This window comes from Toxotes jaculatrix, chromosome 11, assembly GCF_017976425.1.
Source record: "Toxotes jaculatrix isolate fToxJac2 chromosome 11, fToxJac2.pri, whole genome shotgun sequence".
In the NCBI taxonomy this organism is placed as follows: domain Eukaryota; kingdom Metazoa; phylum Chordata; class Actinopteri; family Toxotidae; genus Toxotes; species Toxotes jaculatrix.
In genome coordinates, this window is record NC_054404.1 from 19587971 (window position 1) to 19613104 (window position 25134).

General features: G+C 40.9%; 2 protein-coding genes across 9 annotated transcripts in view; one reads left to right on the forward strand and one right to left on the reverse strand.

Moving 5' to 3' along the window:
- Positions 1 to 5401: 5401 nt before the first annotated feature.
- LOC121189229 (regulator of microtubule dynamics protein 2) overlaps positions 5402 to 25134 on the reverse strand; it is a 40457-nt gene continuing 20724 nt past the window's right edge. For 5 of the 7 annotated variants that reach the window (XM_041049149.1, XM_041049153.1, XM_041049150.1 and 2 more), the window contains exons 6-11: positions 23856 to 23931; positions 23249 to 23326; positions 21421 to 21519; positions 19676 to 19729; positions 19493 to 19573; positions 16780 to 19311 (exon numbers count right to left, since the gene is read on the reverse strand). In XM_041049149.1, coding sequence (XP_040905083.1) covers positions 19258 to 19311; positions 19493 to 19573; positions 19676 to 19729; positions 21421 to 21519; positions 23249 to 23326; positions 23856 to 23931 — 442 coding nt within the window. In that variant the 3' untranslated portion in view covers positions 16780 to 19257. Of the gene's footprint in view, positions 5470 to 14851; positions 14871 to 16779; positions 19312 to 19492; positions 19574 to 19675; positions 19730 to 21420; positions 21520 to 23248; positions 23327 to 23855; positions 23932 to 25134 lie in introns of those variants that run through there. The other 2 variants (XR_005894852.1, XR_005894853.1) reach the window with 2 other exon arrangements.
- On the forward strand, positions 5950 to 12236 carry LOC121189227 (cytochrome P450 1B1). 2 transcript variants are annotated; one of them, XM_041049148.1, is made up of 3 exons: positions 5950 to 5975; positions 9884 to 10888; positions 11519 to 12236. In XM_041049148.1, exons 2-3 carry the CDS (start codon positions 9894 to 9896, stop codon positions 12135 to 12137), a joined length of 1614 nt encoding a protein of 537 aa, XP_040905082.1. In that variant the 5' UTR covers positions 5950 to 5975; positions 9884 to 9893; the 3' UTR covers positions 12138 to 12236. The 2 variants fall into 2 exon arrangements, with proteins under 2 accessions (XP_040905082.1, XP_040905081.1); XM_041049147.1 differs by lacking the exon at positions 5950 to 5975 and adding an exon at positions 9311 to 9733.

The following is a 25134-nucleotide window of genomic DNA, read 5'->3' on the forward strand; positions in this document are numbered from 1 at the left end:
CCTGCGAGTCGACTATCTAATCACACCCTTCGTGATGATCTCCGTCTAAAAGCACAGTCCAACACAGGATCCCTGTTTGTGTGACACTGAGATTCAGCATCCAGCGTTAAAGAATAAAAATAACAGTCCATAAAGTTACCTCCACGTAAACAAACACGCTGCCGGCAACATTCACTTTCTTGGGCACCCAGATCAGATCATCCCACAGTTGTGGCTGAGCATTTTATACACCCTTTGTTTTCACATGACTGGCAAAATAAGTCACAGTTTAATGCTTCAGAGGACTGATGCTGGATTTGTTTGGGCTTCTCCAGCCATGAAGACACAAACATAAGACAACAATTTGTAATGCGATACAAAGACTGTCAGAGCTTTTGAATAACTGGTCATTTACTTGCTTTTATGTTTGTACTGTTGTCGTCATATAAAGCGATTCTGCCAAAACTACTAATTATCATTGGCGCTGTCACTGTAAGTCCAGTTTTGGTGCTGCTTGCATTTGAACTTAAAGGTGAACTCCACTGACACTGTCAGTTTGCTTGTCAGGAGCTGTTTTACCCGGCCTGTAAGAACAGTTGTATTATGGCTCCTGAGGAAGCTTCCCACAGTGTGACAAAATAATCCCTAATGATGTTGTCAGGGTTGTCTTTGATTTGGCTTTGATACTACATATTTAATACAAAAAGACTCTGCTACAAATGTGGAGTGGAGTTTGAAAGAACTGGGCACTTAACGAGGCAGGGAAGCTGTAATGAAAAGATGCTTTTGGGTTGTATTATGGGAAGTGGGAATTTTTTTTTCCAAATTAGTCCATTGTGAGACTGTTTGGATGTTTAAAGACAGGTTGTATAATCTGAAGTTTTGCCCCTGAGGTCTCTGAGCTCTCTGCTGGGTTAATTATCGATCATCACTTCTTCAAATGTTGCTGCTTCGGTTCATATAGCAGATAACAGCTCTGCCTGGGACAAGACGCAGCACCTTGCGTGACTTCCACCTCTGCAGGCCGCAGCCTATCGTGCATGACTGTCCGTCATCATTACTTTCTTGTAAAAACACCAAAGACAGGCCCGGAGAGGGGGTTGTCGAGGAGAGGCTTAGCCTCCCTTTGAGCGCTGCTTCACCTCTGACCTCTCACAGGAGGAAAGAGATAAACACAAGGGGGGAGACAACTAAGCTTCAGTGACTTTTAATGACAGACCTGGTTTGGGTTAGAATAGCAACGCTGTCATCATGCAGAGACTAGATAAGATTAGGCTTCATCAGGCTAGGGAAGGAGGAGTAGCAGCCTCTGGTGCTGGGTTTCCCTCTGTATTCATCTGTTTGTGCGAGCACAGATGTGTGTTTTCTGTGTGAGGTGGAATTTGCATTTACACAGACACACTATGCACTAACGTCAGATCTGAATAGTGCCTCCAAGGTTATTTGGTTCACAACCATTTATAAGCACACCACTGCTTGGAGCAGCATTTGCTAGATGCAGTTTGGAACAACACTCACAAAGAGTAAAAATGTGTCTTCACCAATTTCTAGATCTGAGGTCCTGATCAAACTTGTCATCAACATTCATTTTCACATAATCCTCGGTTCATTCCTTTCACACAGTAATCCACAAAAACAAAACACCTCCGCCTTCATTAAAAGCTATTCACATTCTATTCACTGGTTATTTTCCATGGCCTTCTTGTCAGTCTCTTCAATTAGGCCAATAAAAACAATGACTGACGACAACAGTTACAAGGATAGAAGCGGGCAAGGCTTTTTTAGCTGGATTTGAAAAGCGCAGTCATGCGGCTGAACACGTAATAAGCCTCCCATTCTTTCCAAAGGAGTACCAACAGTTCAACTGGACTCCGCAGACCCCTGAAAAGGTTCTCCTCCAGTAAGACAAAAAAATCCGACATGCACGCTGATTCAGAATTCAGGGGGAAAATGCCCTTTTAGTGTGAGAATGGAGGGGAGATGCCTTCACGGGCTGCTGACTACGCTTTGGCAAGGGCCTCTGTAGCACTTGGCTGGACAAAAAAAAAAAAAAAAAGCCATACAGATAGAGGTACCTCAATGAGCGCTCAGTTAATCTGCAAGGTCATTAGGATACTTGAAGCACTCATTAGCATCATTCTCATGAACTTAGATGAAGAGGGCTGTTTTGGTAAAGAAAAGAAAAAACACAGGATTTGTGGACTTCTGGGAAATATCGGGGTGAGAGTCGGGGAGGGGGAGCTGTGGGACAGTTTGACATTTGGAGTCACCGCAGTCATTCAGTCGTAATGAGGCGCTCGCGGTCGGACCAAAGTAAAAGGGTTTGCCCCAGCGCTCAACTCTCCCTGACTCATCGCCAAGCCAGATGACAGTTTGGTTTGGTGGTAGTCAGACCAATCACACGGCGGCAGGTTGATTCATCTCTAATGGCAAGTAATTAACAAGACGGGGCCATACAGACAATCCTGATGTGTGTGTCTGTGTGTTTCTCTGTGTTTCTGTACGTGTGTGTAGACACTTGTCTATTTGGACGTATGCTTTCCTGACTGTTAAATGTTACAGATGGTTAAATTGGACAAACAGGAGCCCAGATTGTGGCAGTCAAGGGTCCTATGAGGATGAATACCAAGCAGCTCATTATATACATGTAGCGTTCCTGTCATATTCTTCATAGTTCATTTCAAATTTTGTGTGTTTGTTTTTTTGGACATATTTGTATGGTTATCTGTTAAATTAAATCAGTGTTTTGGCCACTTGGGGGCAGCAGATCAAAGACCTGCTTGTGCCACCATCAGTTTAGTTAAGTCCCAGTTAGCAAGCTATGTGAACATTTGCTAGTTCAGTTTACAGTATTTCAATGTACTTTGAAGCAAAACTGTTTGTTTGGGGGGTTTTTTTGGCCACTTGGAGAGCTGACATGTTGTCACCACAAAAAGTCATTATGTCGAGCATGCCAGCAAAAATTTCTTACACATCCGGTGGATACGAAGCAAACTTAGCATTTGTTTCCAGTCATTTTTCAGGACACCCAACAAATGTACAGTAAGTTTCTTTTTAGCTCTGGTTTGGTCTGCACCAAATCTTTAAATACCTGGCTAAATAGCGCTCATCATCAGCTAAATGCGTCATTGCTAGGTTCACAAGCTAGTTGCTCACTTTATCTGGCTGCCATTTGATGCCAGATAGACACAGCACAGATGGTTTAGCAGAGATTTTTTGCTAAAAACAGCTGCCTGCTGCAGCGGGAAAGGGTGTGACTGTAAAACCAAAACAAACACAGCTGAAAGATGCCAAAACGCTTTGTAGAGGTACTGGGAACAGTAGAGCCAGGTGATAATTCCCTGTGGGTTTCTCACTACAGGTAAACCCTCTCACATTACACTTTGATCCATTGTTAGTATAAATTATTGATTAGTGCAACTTTAAATAATTGACTGTAAGATGTTTTTTGTAGCTAACAACTCTCCTAGTGTCTCTACCTGTGATCAAGTTACTTCAGAGTCCATTTCTAAGAAGCGCTGTATTGTGTTGTGTACTCCCCATACTTCTCAGTCCCTATTGTTTTCCAGCTCACTATTATTTCAGGACACTAAAATAATAGGCTACCTTAGTTTCTGAATGGTGTTTATGTTTTAAAGCTGTTAATAAAATAACTACCTGCTGTTGCACAGGCTACCTTTGCATCTCCTCAAGAAATATAATTGAAATCACAGATAATCTCATTTACCTGTTACATGATTGGACAAGTGTAATTATGCACACCCTGTACACGTTCTTTGATTGGATTTTTTTTCATCAAGAAATGAAAACATCTATCATCCTAAATGTCAACATGTGAATCTAATAGAGACTCATGTTTGTTGTTGAATTAAAGGTTTAATTTTTCCATTTTTCCAGTTTTTTTTTTTTTTTGTCTTCAAAATAGTGTTTTGTCAATAGATTTTATTTATAGTTTCATTTATCAGATCACAAACTTCTAACATATTTTCCTAACATATTACAGCAGGGTTGATCAAACCTCACTGTCACGTCAGGATCTACCCAAACATTTGAACCAAGTGTGTTAGCAGCTCTATTCTGTGCCTAACCCTGACAAGCACACAGATGGCAGACCTATGTTTAGTGAAGTTGTCAGAGGCTTTCCCTTCAGTTGTCACCCCTATGATGAAGCACATGTGCGTGACTGCTCCGCACCTTTAGAATAGCCTTGGGCAGTCCCCTCTGTGGCTCTGTTTTCCACAGAAGTTCAAGGCATTGATTCAAAGAGTGAGATAAGCCCCGTAAGTGCTGTAGAAGGCGCGCAGCTCCGCCAAGGTCCTGTGCGTGCTTCCACTTTTACGATCATAAATCAAAGCAATGATCTGTTTCATTTATCTTTCACGTTTGCATTTGACGTAATTCCCTGATACGTCTAGTTTGATTTCTCTCGTACGAAACTATGCTCTGAATGTGAGAAATGTTGTTGGAATCAGACATGATCGTTGCCCTGCCAGGCTGGAACATTTCAGTGAAACTGTACCTTTTCTGTCTGGGCAAATCATCACCTGTACACACCTTCCTGAGCTCCTCCCTGACCTCCATGCTCACTCACACGCGATGAGCAATTGAGCTGTCAGTCAAGCGGGAAGGGAAACCGGTGTTGAAACTGAACTTGCTCACAGTGAGGAGCTTCGGGGGCCCAAAGGCAGAGGCCACTGTGTGGGCCCGTCTACCCTACAGGTTGCTCTGCAGCTAAAGTCACCTCACTGCACCTCTGAGGGGGATTACCTCAAAGGTTCAGCATCCAAACACAAACAAATGTGGGGTTTAAGGGTTATATTTAGGAGTCTCACACAGAGACTGAGTTTACTGGTGATTGGCTCTATGCATGAAACTGCACCAACATCTATACATTTTAAATGTTTGTATTCTAACAAAGGTGAATTTCAAATATGTGCATCCTCACGCAATTAAACGTGGAAGGAAAAAAAAAGGAAAAAATCAGCACAAAACATTATGGGGTAAAAAAAGAACACAAATCAAATTATTATTGTTGAATGGGAACACAAAACGCAGTGAAGACTACAAATGGAAGATGTTGTGTTTATTTTAGTTTATTTATTTATTTGCCTATAGGAGAAGAAAGAAGTGGTCCCACTTTTATCAAAGCAGCATCTTCCCTATTTTGTGTTTTAGTAATAAAAGAAAAGTTCTTGGGATATTGACTAACTTGCAGAGATGATGATAAGAAGAGATTTTATTTTTTATATGGATTGAAACTGTCCACTGAATTCATTATCGCCACTCAAGCACAGAGTTTGTGGTCCTTCAACAAAACTGGTGAACCAAAGACTTAGTGAAACAAAAGTCAGTCTTATGATCACGGGATGTTCAGGATTACTAGTCTGACCACCGGCCACACACACACACACACACACACACACACACACACACACACACACACACACACACACACACACACACACACACACACACACACACACACACACAAGCATGTGACAGAGAGATGGTGTGTATGTGTGTGGATCAGATAATTTCCTGAGAACAGATACCTTATCTAATAATAATAAATAAATAAATAATTAAAAATATTAATAAATAATAAAATGAATACATTTTTTAAAAAAAATAAAAAAAATAAAAAAAATATAAAATATATTGTTTTTGCAGTTTTCCATCAGTTAGTGTATTATCAGCTATAGATAATATTCATTTTAATAATTACTGGTTTTCAAAAAATGCATTTATTAGGCCAGATGAGAGGATTTGAGAAAATCCAACTTGCTCTTTGCGATCTGGAATAAAAGGCAGGGGGACCTGCTGGGGTTTGGTGTAATAATTGGGTCCTGCCAGTGAAGGAGGCTGGGAGTAGTTGTTCATTCACTAGCTTGTCTCCACCCTCATGGACCCATTCACTGCTGGAATAAAGCAAGATCTCACACTGTCACCTTGTTAGAGGTTCATTAAGGGGAGGACAACTAGAGGGCCCTGACTCAGTAAGTGTCTGAGTGCTTTTTGTTCACTTTACCTTTAAATATATTTGTTATCTAATCAATAATTTCAACAGGGAAGAATTTTTCTCTGAAAATGATGGAAATAAATATTTATGCTGATATGGTTCTTTTTAGATTGTGATTTAAATGCATTATAAATAATCTGCTGCTATCAATAATAAATGTAAAGGATAATGATGTGACTGCTATCTGGATGCAGTAATGAAGCTGTTGGGCCACAGGATAGTCTAACACAGGATAGTCTAACTTACAAAGCATAAGCTGATTAAACACTCATATTACTACATTTTTAAAGTATTTTTTTTATATTGTTCCCTGCAGACAATCTTATTATTATTTGTTTCAAAATATCATTAGAAGACTATGGCAAAATATAGTAATAGTTTGTGTAGGTTATGATGATGTTATAGAAATCCAAATATTCTATTAAGAACAGTGAGGTCAGTGTTTTATGTACTGAGTAAAGTAGGATATTGCAGTATATTTCAATATGTTGAGGTACTCAGAGTGCTCAAGCTAAGACACTACAAGGGAATAGGATTAAAAAACAAACAAAAAAAAACAAAAAAAAAAAAAAACTAATAGAAATCACCATGAAGCTTCATGACAACTTTTTTGTATTATTATTGTTTTCTGAAAATGTATGTTTAAATATGCAAATGATGCATTATTTGATTAAATATGTGCTTGACTCCACAAACTTCCAGCATGTGCAGGCACGTGAACACTGGAAAAAGCCAGGTTCAAATATCTTGTTTCATTTTTTTAAGATAACAGAGTCAAAGATTTTTAGGGATCTTTGTTTATCTGTTTTTATAAATCAGAAAATACTCTCAATCATTTTTAATCATCATTAAAAATCCATTTGTGCCATGTTTTTAGGAATAAAGTGTTATATAATTCAGACTATGGTTAATATATGAACAAACCCCTTTGTAAAAACTTCAGAATATAGATAGGAATAAAAGTGGAAGTATTTGGTGTAAGGTTTGGTATGTAAGTGCTACTGAAATGGAGATTTCTGGCTCAGTGTATGAGAACAAACTCATTTTGAGCAAACGACCTTTAAAGAAATGTTGTAAAATTTCCTACATGTTTATTGTAAACTACTATTTAGAGACAAGTAGGAGACAGAGCTTTACAACTTTACCTGTGGTGACACGGTGCAGACGAAGCTTGGCCGCATGTTGCGTGGGGCTCATCCCTTTTGGTGAATTTAAAGAAATCTACAGACGCAGATAGACAAAGTTTAGTAGTTTAGAAGTTTAGTAACACAAACATGTATAGATTTTAGACGTTTTCTTCCCACCAGTCTGAGCAAAGACATGCTACGGAAACAAAACAGCTCAAAATCTGAAAACCGACGGGCGCATGAAAAAAACGTCTTTCACTGCAGTGCCTCCCCTCGGGTATTTGTGATGAGCCATCGGTCGTTTTTTAAATTACATTTTTAAACTAAAACATAAAATGATCAGTATCGCATCAAATATCCAAGAACATCAGAACGAAAGAAGCTGAGATGGATGAGAGGTGAAACGTCTGCAACCAAGTCCGGTTTTTCTTGGTTCAGTTTTGGGAAAACCACGACCTGAATGACTGAGGCTCTTCACAGACATCAAATCAAATGTGGAGGTGGATTCTGTACAAACTGAACGATGCTGCAGAGAGAGCTGCAGCTCAAAAGGAGCAGCGGAGGGTCAGGGGGCATCATCACCGGGTTTGTCTGAGCCGCTGTCCACGGTGCTGAAGCTGGATCCCCGAATCACATCACAACCAGACCCGATCCGACCCGACTAAACCTGAGCCTGGGGACCCGAACAGAGGACGGGAAGCTCAAACACCATCTGCAGACCGAACCAAACACACGTCCAAACAAACGGCTAGAAAAGCGAATAAATAAGTGCTCTCCGAAATGAAAAGGCAGGTCTGAGGCCCTGATTCAGGATTTGAGGATCATCCAGCAGAGCAGAGAGGGGCAGCCTTTATTATCATACAGGGTCTTTGATAATTAATAAAAAAATAATTAATAAAGCTGATGATTGTCAGTCAGCCTTGATGAAGCTTTAGTGGCGTGTCTCCATTATCTCTCGCACATTAAGTATTTTTACAAGAGCATTAAAAGGGAATTGGAGTTATGTTTATATAAATATATATATCTATGTATACATGTATATAAATATACAGACAGAACAGATCAGGTTAATTAGGGGGAATCAATCAGTTAGAACACGGGGTTCGCCTCCTCCTGGTGGTTTGATGGGAAAGCGCACCCACAAACACCTTCAAACTGTGGCATCAGAGGAAAATACAGCAAATACAGCATTTCTTTCATGAAAGACATCTTTGTAACATCTTCTGTTCTCACCCCAATAAAAATAAAAAGCTACGAAACTCTTTTAGGAGGCGGGATGTGAGCAGATTTCTCTCTGCAACACGACTAAACCATAGGCTGAGAGAAGCCTCCCCAAGTAAGAGCATTTTTACTCTGACCACACACATCCATCATCTGCAGTGTGCGTGGCGTGTAGAGACACAAGTGTTTTAAAAGCTACACACATCAGTACAGCTCATCCCCCCCTTAAAAATATGATGTTAAATTAACGTTTAAATGAACAGCTCAATAAGCCTGATTTCGAAACTGTAATATAAGACGCGACACCTGTGTCAGAGCAGCAGTTATAAATAGATGTATTATCTAAAGTCTGAGCTCCGGGGTTTTTACTTTGTGAGGCTTCAAGCCTTACAGAGGAAGCCATAAAAACAGACAGAAATATTCAAACTCACATAGTGTTTTACTATTATTATTATTATTATTATTATTATTATTATTATTGCCATAAAAACAGACAGAAATATTCAAACTCACATAGTGTTTTACTATTACTATTATTATTATTATTATTATTGATGTTTCAACAGTTTTAACATTTCTACAGCATGCTAACATATCACTATCACTATGACTTAAAAAATAATGGCAAACAAATCGTAATAATAATAATAATAATAATAATAGTTAATTCAAAATTAAAAACAAGCACCGTCCTCCGCTGTCATGACAAAATCCAGTCACCTCAGTTAACTAACTGCAGTTCAAACGCTCCGATTTACAATAACGCCTGTCGCCTGTAAGTAAGTGAGGGAGGGAGACAGCGGGAGAGAGAGACAGAGAGGTGGGTGGAGGAGGAGTTGATGGTGGGAGTGTGGGGTGACACCCTTTGCAACAAACCTGCCCACTGTAACAAGGCTCGGGCGGCACACAGGCGCTGACGGGCCGTGATGCTGCGTTGTTTGGGGATAAATGACTTGCCTCGGTGCTGTGGGGCTTCACAGCATGGGCAGGCTGCGGACAGAGCACGGAGCTCTCTCTCTCACACCCACACACACACACACACACACACACACACACACACACACACAGACAGAAACACACACACACACTGCTTTCAAACATTGGCTTCTGTGGATGCACAACAAGCTGCACACTCTGTGAATGACTGTGTCTGACTAGATGGAGGATCTGCTGTTTAGGGAATTTTTTTTTTTTAGACTAATAGCCAAATAATTTTCCAAATATGTAGTCGGTGCATTCAGTTCACGGGTAAACACATATTTGAGGTGGGATTTGAAGTTTTTTTTTCTTGAAAGAAGAAACAAACAATTAAATATTTTGAGTGAATCGCAAAGGCTGGTATTTTTCTTTTCTTTTTTATTTTGTGATGAACCAAGGACACAGCTAGGTATTTAACCTCCTGATTCAAAATAATTTACATTTTTTATTACAATTACTTTCACAAACCTACACCCTATACAGTAAATATACAGAATATATACATATGACACATTTGATAATAAGTAAGTTTAATATTATTGTCACATTCCTCCTGCAGGATCTCCATCATGGATGTGACACTGGAGCGGATTAACCCTGCGACTACAAGAGCTCTGTTACTGGCATGTGTGACTCTGTTGCTCTCCGTCCACCTGTGGCGCTGGCTCCGGCAGCGCTCGATCCCCTGCCCGCCCGGTCCTCTCGCTTGGCCGGTCATCGGGAACGCCGCGCAGCTCGGCAAGGCACCGCACTTGTATTTTGCGCGCATGGCGGAGAAATACGGCAACATCTTCCAGATCAAACTCGGCTGTCGGGCCGTGGTGGTGCTCAACGGGAACTCCATCAAACAGGCGCTGGTAAAGCAGGGACCTGATTTTGCAGGCAGACCGGACTTCACCTCCTTCCAGTACATCTCCGACGGGGACAGCATCGCGTTTGGCACCACCACGGACTGGTGGAAGGTGCACCGCAAAGTGGCCCAGTCCACCGTGCGCATGTTTTCCACCGGGAACCCGCAGACCAAAAAGACATTTGAGCATCACGTCCTCAGCGAGGTCAAAGAGCTGCTGCAGCTATTTATGCGCAAAACGCACGAGAAACAGTTTTTCCAGCCCATGACATATCTCGTGGTGTCCACGGCGAACATAATGAGCGCGGTGTGCTTTGGGAAGAGGTACACCTATGAAGACGAGGAGTTTCGGCAGGTGGTGGGCAGGAACGACCAGTTCACCCAGACAGTTGGGGCAGGGAGCATAGTGGACGTGATGCCCTGGCTTCAGTACTTCCCAAACCCCATCAAAACCATATTTGACAACTTCAAGAGACTCAACTTGGAGTTCAGCAGTTTCATTCGAGATAAAGTCATTGAACACAGAAAAACAATCCAGTCAAGCACCATCAGGGACATGACTGATGCTTTTATAGTGGCGCTGGACCAACTAAGAGATAAAACAGGAGTTTCAGTAGGGAAGGACTACGTGTCCTCCACTGTTGGGGATATATTTGGAGCAAGTCAAGACACACTGTCAACTGCACTGCAGTGGATCATCCTCATACTTGTCAAGTAAGCAACTATTCCTATTATTTTACACAGATAATTTTTAATGCCCTGACCTTTTAGATGCTTAAACAATAGCTTGTGTAAATTATAATGGGAAATAAGATAATAAATCAGTGAGTGAGCCCTCATCCTGCTGCTAAGGCTGCCCAGACTTGAGGAAGTTCAGTAGCATTTGTATTATGTAACAGCCTAGTGGGGGAGCAGAGGCACAGGCAGGTACTGGCAGCATGGTATAAAGAGCTGAAACTGCACACCAGTGAAAGTGAATGAAGTGCCCAGTCAGCATTTCACCATACAAGTAACCAGATCGTTGCCAGGTTTGACATGAGTTCATTTTCTAATCTTGCTTGATTGTTTAATCCCATCAGTGCCTGGGATTAAACAATGAAGCAGGCTGCTGTAATACAACACCCCCAGCTGCTTGTATGAAAGGAAGAGATAGTCCGGTTATTCGACTTCTGTAGGACTTTTTACTAACAATGTGAAAGTGCTGTAAGAGTTGGGTGATGAAGGAACCATAAATGAGGCCATGTCTATAAATGAAGACCTCAGATCAATGAGGAATATGAGGAGATGGATGTAACCTCCATCCTCTAGGTACTCAGCTAAAATAACACTCACCTGTCACTGTAGGTATCCTGACATGCAGGTACGTCTCCAGAAGGAGGTGGACAAGGTGGTGGACCGCAGCCGCCTCCCTTCCATCGAGGACCAGGTGCGGCTGCCTTTCATCATGGCCTTCATCTACGAGGTGATGCGCTTCACAAGCTTCGTCCCTCTGACCATCCCCCACTCCACCACCACAGACACCTCCATCATGGGTTACATCATACCAAAGAACACGGTCATCTTCATCAACCAGCGGTCCATCAACCACGACCCGGTCATATGGTCCCAGCCGGAGACCTTTAACCCCGAGCGTTTCCTGGACCAGAACGGAGCGCTGAACAAGGACCTGACCAGCAGCGTCCTCATCTTCTCCCTGGGCAAGCGACGTTGCATCGGCGAGGAGCTGTCCAAGCTGCATCTGTTCCTTTTCACGGCCCTTATCGCCCACCAGTGCCACATCACCCCAGACCCAGCCAGGCCGCCCAAGCTAGACTATAACTACGGCCTGACTCTGAAACCTCATTCCTTCTTCATAGCGGTGTCTCCACGTGAACATGTGACGCTGCTGGAAGCAGATAACAGGCAGGTCATCGACGAGGAGGTCAAAGGCGAGCCCTCATCAGACTCACAAACAAAAAAATGAATAAAACTATAATAAACAAAAAAAAAAAAAAAATGAAGGCTGAAACACAAAAAGACTAATGAACTCTAGCTCTCGTTTGTGGGCTGAAAACTATATTTATAAGCTAAAATCTCAGGCTACATTCTTATCCTTTACTTGTTGTTTTAAATGCTTAACATGACAGTGAGTTGAGAGTAATTAAACAGTTGTGATCACTGATTAGTAAGTATTATACAGACACAAACAGATGTGGCATTTTGTTGCGCAGTAGACATGGCGGAGTGCGTACATGCCACATCTCACGCAACCAGCAGTTCACCTGGGATGAATCTCTTAGAACATCAAACACAATATGACAAACCTCTCAGCAATTATCCTTTTTTTTTTTTTTGATTCATCAAGGTGGAGGACTGCGCTGCACATCACCAGCAAACAGCCTCACTCACACCTCAGCACAGGCAGCACTGAGGTTACAGGAGTCACAAGCTTGAATAGCTGCTGTAACACAACCCTGAGACTTTAGTGTGAATGCGGTTGCTAGAGAAAACCTTGTATTTCCAGAATGTCAGCTTTTCAGGAATCACTTCACTTCAACCACTTTTATTCACTTCATTCATGTTTTCCCAAACCCTTTTTAATGCCACACCAAACTTCTCAAAACATACGAATATATGTGATATCTGAAGTTAAACAGTCAAAACTGGAGTTACAAGATTTTCCTGTGACAAAAGCGATGTGCCATCTAATGTCAGACTCCTGAACAATAAGTGATTCTGCGTGAACAGGCGAATAAGCTCACGGAGTCCTTCATCCCTTAAGCCTGATGTCTACTAACATAAACTGCTCAGTACTAACGCATACTTTTGAATATATAGTATAAAAGCGTAGTTACTCAGGAATAAGACCTTTGAAATTCCAAATACCATTTTAAGTAGAAAGCTTTTTAACATCATCTAATATACACTGAAACCTGCTTTAGATGCTGTTTGAAAGGACGAGGCGAAGGATTGTGAAGGGTACACCAGACCTGCTGCAAGTACTGTTTGTGTCTGTGAACTGCTGTCCAATGCACGTATGAAAAGATGAATATTAGATCAGTGTTATTGGTTTTTGTTTTTTTGTTTTTTTTTTTGGTTACTCACAGAGGTTTTGTTTAAGTCTGAATGTTGTAGGATGCTGCTCTATGGAAAACCTTTTAACCCATCATTTAATTTCCAAGTCACTCAAGATGCCACTAACCAAATTATTTCTTCATGTTATTGTATTTTCAGAAATATTCATGTGTCGGGGCGCTTGAGGGTGATCTTTATGTTTCTGTAGACTCGTCTAATTGCTGTCTCAGCATGGGAGACTAATGGACTGACTGCAAAGTTTTGGATTTGAGTATTTTTTGGCTTCCAACTGAAGAAATTTGGAACAATGTCGTTCAGGTTAATCTTCCAAATAACAGATAAGATATTCGTACGTCTTGGGACCCCTTAAAAATTCAAATTTATGTATCTATGTAGGTATTGTACCCTGATGACATGGTTGAGTTGGTAAGATCAGAAAAGCAGTGCATGAGCAATTTTCCCTTCTCCTCAGTAAACCTGTGGTAAAATGTTAATTTGGAAACAGAGGAATGAAGATATTATTTATTAGATATTATTATTATTTAAATACTGCACAGGGTAAGAGAAGAAAATGAAAATACTGTAAGTAAAAGCCATACAAATGTACTTTGGGACTCACCAACAGCTAAAATTCAATGTAGTCGACATGATGGGGTCAAGAAATACCTCAAATCCAAACAGTACAGTATCTTTACCTCAAGTGCTGATTTATACAACTTAGATGAGTGAAACAAAAAAACATTTATAACTGCTCACTCTAGCGTTACAGTACTTTAAGCTTTTGACTACACATTACTGCAGATGTTCTAAGTATTTCTTCAGCTTACTTGCCTGAAAGTTGTTTTAAATATTGTACAATATATAATAAACAGACTTTAACTATCCTTATGTTTCTCTGATGCAGTTTTGTATGTCTTAAAAAGGCTGCACTAAAACTCGATGAGCACATTTGAAATGACTAAGCAGAAAAAGCAGGATCTAATATTACATTTATAAAGTTAGCTGCTGTCTATCCATGTTGGTCTGTCCGAGAGATTTGACACCAATCAGGCTGAGCTAATTAACTCTGCATTTTCAAGCAGTCTCACCAGAGACTCCCAAACAAAATGCAAGGAACCCTTGGCACCTTTCCAGGTCAGGTGGGAACACGGGGGAAGTGTTTGGGAGATCCCTTTCCCTGCACAGCAGTTTATCTCGCCCTGCCAGAACATCCTGTACTTGATCAGCGAGAGGCTTGCAGCCAGCCGGCCAGACAACTTTAGGAGTGCGTGACAAATTCAGATAAAACTACAGTAGATGATTACTGATATGGCTCTTTCCACGCTCCCTTTCTCCCTTTTCACAAATACAAAATTAAAACTGAAGACCAAATAGTGCCAGTGAAGTCATGTGTGGCAGCGCTCCAAGCACAATCTTTATGAATGGGAAGGAAAACAACAGGTTTGCTTTTGTGATTCTTTGGTGAAACACAGTCAGGCTGAGATGACAGATCATCAAACACAAACGAGCTAAAAAGAAGAGAAAAGCTGACAACATCAGGGTTAATATACCTGTTTCAGTGGACTTGAGTCGTACCTGCAGACAATATCAGCCTTCGGGGGTTGTTGCGTTTGTTGTGTTTCCCACCGTGCATTGCAGGAAGCTGCAGAAGGAAGCAAATATTTCTAATATGCAGTACAACAAGAGAGCTTTTATTCTGAACATTAATTTTGAAAATGAAACACACACACACACACAACTCAAAATCAGTATGACAGGAGAAACGTCACATGTTGCACAGTAAAGCCGGTGAATTATATGAGATTGGCAGACACATGATAAGAGGCGCTGTGGAGGAATAAGGCTGCTGAGAAAGATGAAATATTGCATGAAGAGGTGGTAAGACACAGCCTATGTCATTACAGCTTAGACCTGTCAAGACTGCATTAACAAGATTAGCATGAATCTCTCTGTTTAAGCCTGTATCCTGCAGTGGCTGAGGATAACACATGAACACATGCAGTACATACACACAACAAGACCCCTCTGCTGTTTGGGTATGAGTTCTGTAACTTTGACATAGCTGAGCTCAGGCTGTGAATGGAGGGATACATGAAGAGCTGAATGAATGTTAGCAGGATCAGGTATTCAGAGGGAAGGTCGCTGGCTGTGGAGAGCGACTGACACGAGCTCAGGAATGAAAGAACAATAGCTCTGCAATGTCAGAGCGGGGATGAAGTCAACACTATCTCAGCTGAGTACTAAGCATATATCCTAAGCAACACAACCCTGGCTAAAGGGTTTGAGTCAGAGCAGACTGATGAAGACAAAGACATGAACAGAGATCCGAACATTAACCTCTTACATCTGAGGAATTAATGTAAAGGCAAGTTTAAAAACTTTAAACAAAGCAGGAAACTGTCCTGTGGCTCCAGGTCCACAGTGTGGCTCTTAGTTTCCTGTGCAGAGTAATCCTGTACTCATGCACCGCTGAAACACTACGCATACCTGCGTTATTACATAATCCTGAGCCCTTGTCTTGTGGAGAGGCCCAGAGTTAAAATCTTGATTATTTTAGTTTATCTTCTTCTTACAGACCTAGATAAATGTGAGGGGTCAGTGAAGTTACCATGACTATTACAGAGGTACACAAGTGGGAGAGACTAGTGTGTCAATGGGGGCCTTTTATAGGGTTAAAGGAATAAATTTGCATCATGGGGAATACACTTATTTGCTTTCTTGAGAGTTTGATGAGAAGATAACCAATGTAGCCAGATTATTTTAGCAGAACGATGGCAAACGGCTAGCTTCACTTGGTCTGATGTTAAAATCCTTTAAAGCTGATTTTCACCTGCTCGTGACAGACAGCACGTCCTTCGTGAGCATCAACCTGTTTCTTCTGTCTGGACATAGGACAAGAAAGAAAACCTGAAGGCTGCAGTTTGTAAATTATTATTACACATGAGGTCCTGCCTTGTACAGACATCAAGATTAGATCAAATCACGCACAGAGAAAGACTCTATGATGCCTGTGAAATAAAATAAAACACCAAAATTTTCCCTCATATTTAAGAAAAACAGCTGTAAGTGCTTTCTGCAGCTGTGTCAGCTGCGGTCTTTGATTAACGACTAATAAAACCGGTTGTGGAAAGGTTAAGTTTTCACCAAACAAACACCTGTGCTCATTTGGGAGGCACCTATTGAAGAGTGGTTCTACCATTTAAAAAAAATGCTGAAACATGACTAGACTGGCGAGACATTGGCCTGAATCGGATCCAGTAACTAATTCCCAATTGGCCTGGCACAAAACGTACAGTCTGGGGAAAGGGGAAGGGATGATTTAAAACTTCACACTCATTTACACTCGTGCAGGAGCCTGCTCGTTTTTTTTCCTGTTGATTTTGGATCCAGATCATTTTAGTTTATGACAGAAGTCGCTGTAAAATTTAATTAGAAGATACAGGTTACATAACCATTTTCGAGAATGTATCCCTCATAAACAGCAATAAAACTAACAAGCACCCAAACAAGCTTATGCACACGCAAGACAAACGAGAAACCAACAATTCCCATCAGGATTGCACAGATTTAATTATAAACTTGAGTACTGTTAATCATTCAGTACACACTGTCTAAGATATTGTACAGTAAAATTTCTATGTAGTGTATCAGATTTGTTAGAACCTCGATGAATTCTTTTACTTGCTTTGGCATTTGAAAAAATCAAATACATTCGTGATGCCGGTAGAAAAATCTGTAAAGTGACAAACAAAAACAATTGTCTGTGTAATTTTCTCAACGTAGCCTTAAAACATAAGATTAAATATGATTAACCAGACTATAAATCAATAAAAATCCTCCAAAGCAAAATCTCAAGAGTAAACAAAGGTAAAAAGTTTCATACAATATGCACGTCTGAAATGTATCACACATCAACAAGATTGAAGAGAAACATTCACGTAACAATTAGGAATGACCAAAATAAAATATTCAACCCTTCCTTCAGATTTTAGTGGCATTATCTAACCTGGAATGCAATCGAATGCACCATCACACCATGCTTTATTCATTACAGTTTTACTGGAGAACCATCAGTGCACAGAGAAGTACAGATGACAAAAAAAGAACCTGCCCTTAAATTTTCCCTTCAGTGACTAAATTTACATGCACGTTAGTAAGGTCTTTTTTTTTTAAACACCTTCATCTATGTTAGTTCTTCAGCGCACTAATGAAGCCTTATCATCAGATTTTGTCACTCCGGGTCTTAAAGACTGTTCACCATGTAGACTTAACCAGGGTGGGTTTTTTTTTTTTACATTCTTAATTGAACCTAAACTGGGGCTAATTAGGTGCTGTATATATGCAGTGTAATAGGAGCCTTCTATAAATATCAAACCCTTTTTTTTTTTTAACTTGGCATACAGAGTTCGAGTGGTGTGCTTGGGATGGCTCTCCACTTTCTTTGACATTGGAAAAGTTCTGAATAAATCAGGTGTCTCAATAAAATTGACTTTAGATTACGCAGATTTAAAAACAATAAAATACAACTAAAGTATAAAGGAGTCAGAGCCAAAAAAAAAAAGGGGAACATGGGGGAAATCAAAGACTTTAAGCAGCCATCCTGAAGGAAAAACCTTCCTGAGAGGTTCCAACAGGAACTCTGGATTATAAAGAGGCAGGGGGGGGGGGGGGGGGGTGGAGGGGGGTTGCTGAAAAACATCTGTCAGGTGCTTCATATAACCCTTTAATAGGAAATCACTGAAATCAGTTATGGGTTGTTTGCTAAACCCTTCTGACATGCTTTTTTTTTTTTCCCCCCTCCAACGATTTAGCGACCATACAAGAGTGCAGATCTACAGTCTCAAATTCGGAAAAATCAAATGCCCAGGGCCAATTGTTAACCAAAAATATAAGGAAAGACATATCATGTAGTTTCAGTAAACTGATATATTCATGTGTGAAAGTCCTTCTAATAGTTCCAGGCAAAATGATTTAGTGAGCGTTGCTGACAGATCCGTAGAACAGTGGTCCAGGAAAAACATTAAAAACTTACTGCACCCAGGGCTAAGATGTTGTGTCTTCATGTTGGATCATTTGATAAACTGCAGTTATACTGGAGTGACATTACTGTCACAGGAGATTAATAGCAGGAGGTAACTGAATAATGAATGTCTTCAAAGAACAGATGCCAAAGTCAACAAGCACAGTACATCAGATCTCACGAAAGAGAAGATAAAAGAACATATTCATCTACATGTGTTCACTGCACGATTCAAATTATTCTATAAAAGTCTGCATGTAAATGTGCCCAGTGAGCATTAATGCTGCTCTGAGTGACGGCAGAGTGAAGAGGGCAAGAGGTCGTCCAGTGGTCACGGCATTCCTAGATCTTTGTTTGGGTGCGCCATTGTCTGAGGTGCTTTTGTTATTGCCACTTCAATGTGTGGTGGGAGACACAACAAAAAACAGGACGGAGGAGGAAGGAACAGCAAGTCCCCACGGGTCACTTTCCAAAAAAGTGACATGTCTTTGTTGTCAAGGAAACTCGGAGCAATCAGATCTCTGAGACAATGTCTGCTACACGCTGTACAGACAGCAACAGATAGTTAGACTAACAATCACACAGAATTTACTACAAGTTATGATTAGTCCAATTTCTATAAAAATAAAATCATCAAAAATCAATCTAAAAGATTTGATGGCGACAGACGTCATTATTTGAGACATGGGAGACAAATGATTGCATTGATTTTGTACAGCCACGTGTGTGAAGTTTGTTTTCCACCATTAAAAATGTTGTGTTGTTGTAGAACAACACAACATCAGAATTCAAGTCTGATTTAAAAGCACGCGGGACGGTTCTGACTGTGGCGGCCTATTGTTCCCAATGGTGATATAATGCCACATCACACCTCTCCCCACTCACAGAGTGAATTAATATGATGGTCTCTCAGTACACACTACACACACACATACACATACACACACACACGGCACCTGTAGCACATGGAAAATAAACTTCCAAAAGAATGTGCTGCTGCTCTGTGTCGTCACACTCCAAGCACTGGGCAGAGTAAGTCCAGCTCCTTTTGTGCCTCTTCATCCTGAGGAAAAAGTGTTATTTAAAATACAATAAAACGCAGCTACTGCGACTGATCAGGCAGCCACACAAACAACTGCTGCATCTGCACTAAAATTCCTCATTTCTCATGCAAAGAGAAATGAGAAAAGGCAGAAGGAGCCACCCTGTGAGGTGGATATCAATATGACCGTGATGAAGTCTACCTCTTTGGAGACAACACTCATTGAACAAGCAGCTTCATACATCTTCCTAGCTTTTTCCCTCTGCCCCAGGTCTTTGTAGCACTGCCAAAGAGAGGAACAAAAACTGTCAATTAATTATTTGGATCCCACAGAATATTCCACATTTTACAGTGACAAATGCGACATAAAGTTTCTGGTGCTAACCTTGGCTAGAAACACGTAGTTGAGTTTAGAATATCCTGGACGGATCTCCTCAACCTGAAAAAAAAAAAAAAAAACAGATAAAAAGGTTTTAGTTCACTATCCAAAATGCTCCAGCACTATACGTTCAAGAAAGCCCAGTAAAGTTGTAATGGTAACAGCTGGTATAAACTTCACTATTTTTTTATATTTCAGTGGTCTGTATATAAATGAAGACACTCATCTTCACGTATGAATGGATAAAAGTTTTATCTGTATCGTTATAAAACCAAGGAGAAGAGAAATTCTCCTTGACTCATCCTGACTCCTCGTTCTTTGCGACACCACAGTTAGTCAAGTACAGATAACCACAGGTAAGAAGCCGGGGATCTGCTGTAACCTCGCAGAATGTATGTGTTAAAGCTCGACAGCAGCCTCTCCGGAGGCTCTCCTCCAGTGTCACGGGCAACATGCCGTAACAGGACCACTTAAATCAAATTGATGAGTGAGATACATAAGATGTGAGGAGGAAGCAAGCCCAAGAATATTGGCCAGGAGCAAAATTCGTTTCTCTACTATATAAACATTTGAAATGTGGGAACGAAGATTAAGCCTTTCTAAACACGGAGGGTTTGGTCTTTGAAAACTGGGTGCAGGAGAAACCTGGAGGCAAGCTGCAAGTATACGCTGGACAAACAGGACAATCTATGTTACATCCTTCATTTATCAGGACACCTCAGGGGAGAACATGAAATCAATCAAACTGTATGAAAATCAAAACAGCCAGTCTGTATGTCAGTCCATATTTTTGTGCATTTATTTTGTAGTTATGAGTTAAGATACCAGGCAAACAGACTGAGTGAAATTCAGTGATTCTTAAAGGCATGTATATACTTCAAACAAAGTTCCTGTCGGATCATCAAACAGCCTTAAAAAACCCTCTTTCTCTGAGCGTCTTTCAGAACTGGGCGGCGAAGTTTGACAATTTTTGTAACTTTCTAAAAACGAAAGTCATTTCCAGCTAGTGTGCCTGTCCAGGTGTGTGGAGCTGAGAAAATACACAGGATCTCAACAACATTGTCAAGATGTATTCCTAACTGTACGGCTCAATGTCAGAGGTGTAGCACTCTTTATTTAAGTGCTTGGAGTGCATCTATGACACACGCGCATAGATGCAGAGTTAAGTTGTGGCTCGTTTCGAGAGTTATGTAACCACTGTTCCTAAGGTGGCAAGTTTACTTACATTCCTCAACTATAACTAATCATACAATTAAATGATAAACTGAACTTACGAATAGTTTCATCATGTTAAGAACATTATGTGGCAGTCAGCCAAACACCTAGCATTAGACAACACCATGGATGTAGCAGGTTGTAATTAGCATGGCATTAAGAAATGAGAGATTGGACCATTCCATTTGTTTTTATTCGCCAAAAACATAGTGATTTAGTGATGACTGGATCTTCAAGCGCATAAAAACACACATATATATATATAAATGAATTTCCACCAGATGATACGTGAACTGCAAATACTCTATTTCCTCACTTGGAGAAGAAAGTGGCAGAGCGTCGTTCTGGTGCTCTCCAGCAGCACCACACCTTTATGCTCGTTGTGCCTCACCTCTTTCTTAGGTTTGTCACACTACATTTTTCATGTGGGGCAAAACAGCTATAAACTCAGACAGATGACATACTGTATGGTAAGAAGTAGTTAGTTTTGAGCATAATAAGTCGAATGTCCCCAGACTGATGTAATGAAAAAGTACCTTAATAAAGTTTTTCAGTGCATCTTCCACTGTGGCACTTGGAGGTTCTCCAAATAATGTTGCTGCAACTTTCCTCTCAATCCATGATAACTGAGCTACCTGCAAAACAATCAAACCCATCAAGTTAAAAGACAACTTTGCAAATTAGTTTGAAAGTCAATTAACACCAGGCTCAAAAGAAGTGTTTCACTGCCTTCTCTGGTAGAAAGCTTCAAGCCTGTTTCACTGGGTGTGGTCGGGTGTGGTCAGAAATCCGCTCTGTTGCAGCTGCGACCACACCCAGCAGTGACGTCACAGTGATCCTCCAGTACAAAGCTGCACTTCCCTGCAAAAGGTGACAAGTTAAACCTCTGGAGGTCAGTAAAAACAAGATTTTAAGTGGTGTTAAGTTCCTCTTAAAGACGTTAGTTAGTAGTTGTGAATGTCCATCAGCTCCAAACGCCAACAGTCCGTTCCTAACATGATTCCTAAAAACTCCCAAAAAAGGTCCACATCTCGTCAGATTTCCAAAATAAAACTGATGACTGAATTTCTGAGGTCTTGCTGAGGCATGCTGCTAATACCTCTTGAGATATAACGTAACGTTGAGATTTTTTCGTTTTATTTTGTTTTGTTGCTCGAAAGTAATTATGTCTCTAGGCAACAAACCATAAAATTAATTGTTTTAGCAAATAATGAAAACAAAGTTAATGAATTTCAAAGCAGGACCAATTACATATCATTTTACTAAACTATTCCCTGCCAGGAAAAGATTGTGATTTCCCCAGCATTTCCATGACCACCAGTATCTGCATTGATACTTTTCTACTGACACCTTTTTTTTTTTTTTGCAGAGGATGATAATGGCCAGGAGACGCCTGGGTCAAACATGTAATGTTCCTGCCTCACACCATTCATCAGAGCAACATCTAATTGCAGGTGTAGTGTTTCCTTGGCGTCATCACAGGACCTTTCAAACAGAACCGCTGGCTGAATGCAAACAGTAGATCATTGTTGAACACGAACGCACCACAGACAGCCCATAAAACTCACTACCTGAAAATATCAGGTGTTACTGCTCCACTACACTTACCAACAGCACAGTAACTCACTCCTCCTCTGGTACCAGCAGTATAGGTGAGTATTATATAATTTTATCAGAGCAACCTCTCTAACAGCTTCCTTTCTTTTGGGAACTTGGTTTGACAACTGGCACCAAGTTACAAGGAACCCTAAGCAGCAGAACATCTGTAAAACTTTATGTCTATCATGGTATTGATTAAATGACGGACAGATAAAACATCATGATCAAAGAAACAACTAGAATGGTCCTCGGTAGAGCGTGTACCTCTGCCAAGGTCAAATACTGATGAAAATTCCCAATATCACAATGTCAAGGAAAGTGATGGGAAAAAAAAAATCTGGATCTGCCCCTTGAAGCAGATCTGTGCCAAAAGTTTGGTGCAAATCGGTTCAGTCGTTTTTGCACAATCCTGCTGACAAATAAAGAAGAAACCAACAAACAAACAAACAGGTGAAAACATAACCTCCTCGGCAGAGGTAATCACGAGCTGCATCAAAAACAACCACCTGAAAGAACATGAACCGAATAGAAACAGGATGAAAACATCTCTCTGGCACAATATTACACTGCAACTACCGCAGAGGGAAGAAAAACAAACCTCAGGGAAAACTAAACAGTGGGAATGAATAGGGGGAAACCAGGGGTGGGTTAGCAAAGGGAGACGGGAGGCCACGCAAGACACGACACCCTCAACAAAATCACTGTTTGCCGATGTGAGGAGAGATGGGAGAGACAGATGTGCTGTGTATCGGGAGGGTCACATACAGCGTAGCACCAGCGGCCCAGCAGGTAGTAGGACATGGGGTCTTGCGGCTTCAGCTCAATGGCTTTATCCAGATGATCCTGGGAGGAGAGACAGACAGACAGACAGGCAGAAGATTTTCACTGTTGATTCATGACACGGCTGCTGTTTCACTGCCTTCTGTTCTGACCTGATCTGTCCTGCTTCACCAACCCACAAGTATTTCACAAACACCTCGCACACACGCGATCTGGCTGAGCGACCACACACTCCTGCTAGTCACGCACCTTCCCTCCCTCATTCTTTTCCATTCTCCCTCTCTCTGATTCAGTTTTTTTTTTTTCATATCTTCCCTCTCCAGCTCTCTATCTCTCTCTCTTTCACCTGTCAAGAGTTTGCAGGTAGACGGCGTGTTTGGGGGAAGCTGCTGACAGAAGATAAACTGCTACGTGCTGTTGTTCCACACTCCGTCTTATGCAACTGAACGGCTATAGGAGTGGTCTATGTGATGTGAGTTGCCAAGTACATGGGAGGAGCAATGTCCAGTATACATACATATATGAAAATGTACACATATAATAATGCAAGCATTTTATTAAACAGTCCCAGTGCAGTCAGACAACAGCTTACCTTAAAGATGTATCCGTTCTTTATCCTGTTCTGTACCGTGTCATATTCTGCCATGATTCCACACATGATGGCGTACCTGTGCACAGACCGTATCATGTTGATATCAGGTTTGGCTCATCATTTGTAGTTTTACAGCTTTTCAGACCCCGAAAAAACACAAACAAATACATAAACAACAGAAGAGAAAATGAGTTTGAACTAATTTTCACAGATTTTATGTCCCCGACACCCAAAAAGTTACTGTTCCTGATGCAAAGAGGCACTGACCAACATAACTGACAGGAAGACAGTGGATAATAAATAAAAAAGAAAACTGGGAGAAAATGCAAATAAGGATAGTAAGTTAGAAAAAGCTATTTAAATTTCAAAGTTAATAGTAGTTTTCTAAAAAACAGATGAACTCTTAAAAGTTACTTTCATCAAACAGACATTTTTTATAAAACAGCACACTGGTAACCTTGGATTCAACACAAAGACTTTTTTTCCCTTTCTTTTATTTACTCTGGCAAACCGAGAGGCACATGGTTCTGATACTCCACCACCACTTTTCTTCACATTCACACAGATGAATACATTTACAAGTATGAGACACAGATTAAAGGCATCGGTGTGCTGTAATCACAGGTTCATTGGATGATGGAATAGTGTCTTAACCCCTCTGTGCCAACACTTTTCCCACATCAGATCTGGTTGGGTGCTGTGTACAACAGCTTCTGCAACCTTTTCAAAACAAAGAATCCAGTGAGAACGGCGGCTTCAGACAGCCACACGCTGTATGTTTGAGCTTTGCCTGTTTGTATTCCTCACACACTTACTTCTGTCACTTTCTGCGCTTACAAATGAGCACAACACTATGAATGGCTTTGAAACGATTTTTGCATTTTGCCCCCTCTCTACGACAGCCGGCTTTTCACCCTGTTTTCAACTGTGGCTGTTGGGAACATCCATAAACGCTTGCTCCTTAGGATGTGGACCACCATGTGCTGAGGATCCATTGTCTTGTGCAAGGGCACCTCAGCACCATTCCTTTATCAAGCTGCCCAGTTGGTCCAGAGACCTGAGTCTTTGACCTTGCTTGACAAGATCACGTCTGTCCTCATTTTGCCACATCTTTATAATGCAGACAGAATGAGTATCAGTGTAAGTCACTGGATGGAAAGTAGAATAATCTCAGCTGATAATGAATCAGTACATTACTGAAAATCTAAGATTAAACTGGGAGGATCTAACATTTTGAGCTTTTCTGACAACATGGAATTAATATAAACTCCACATTGGC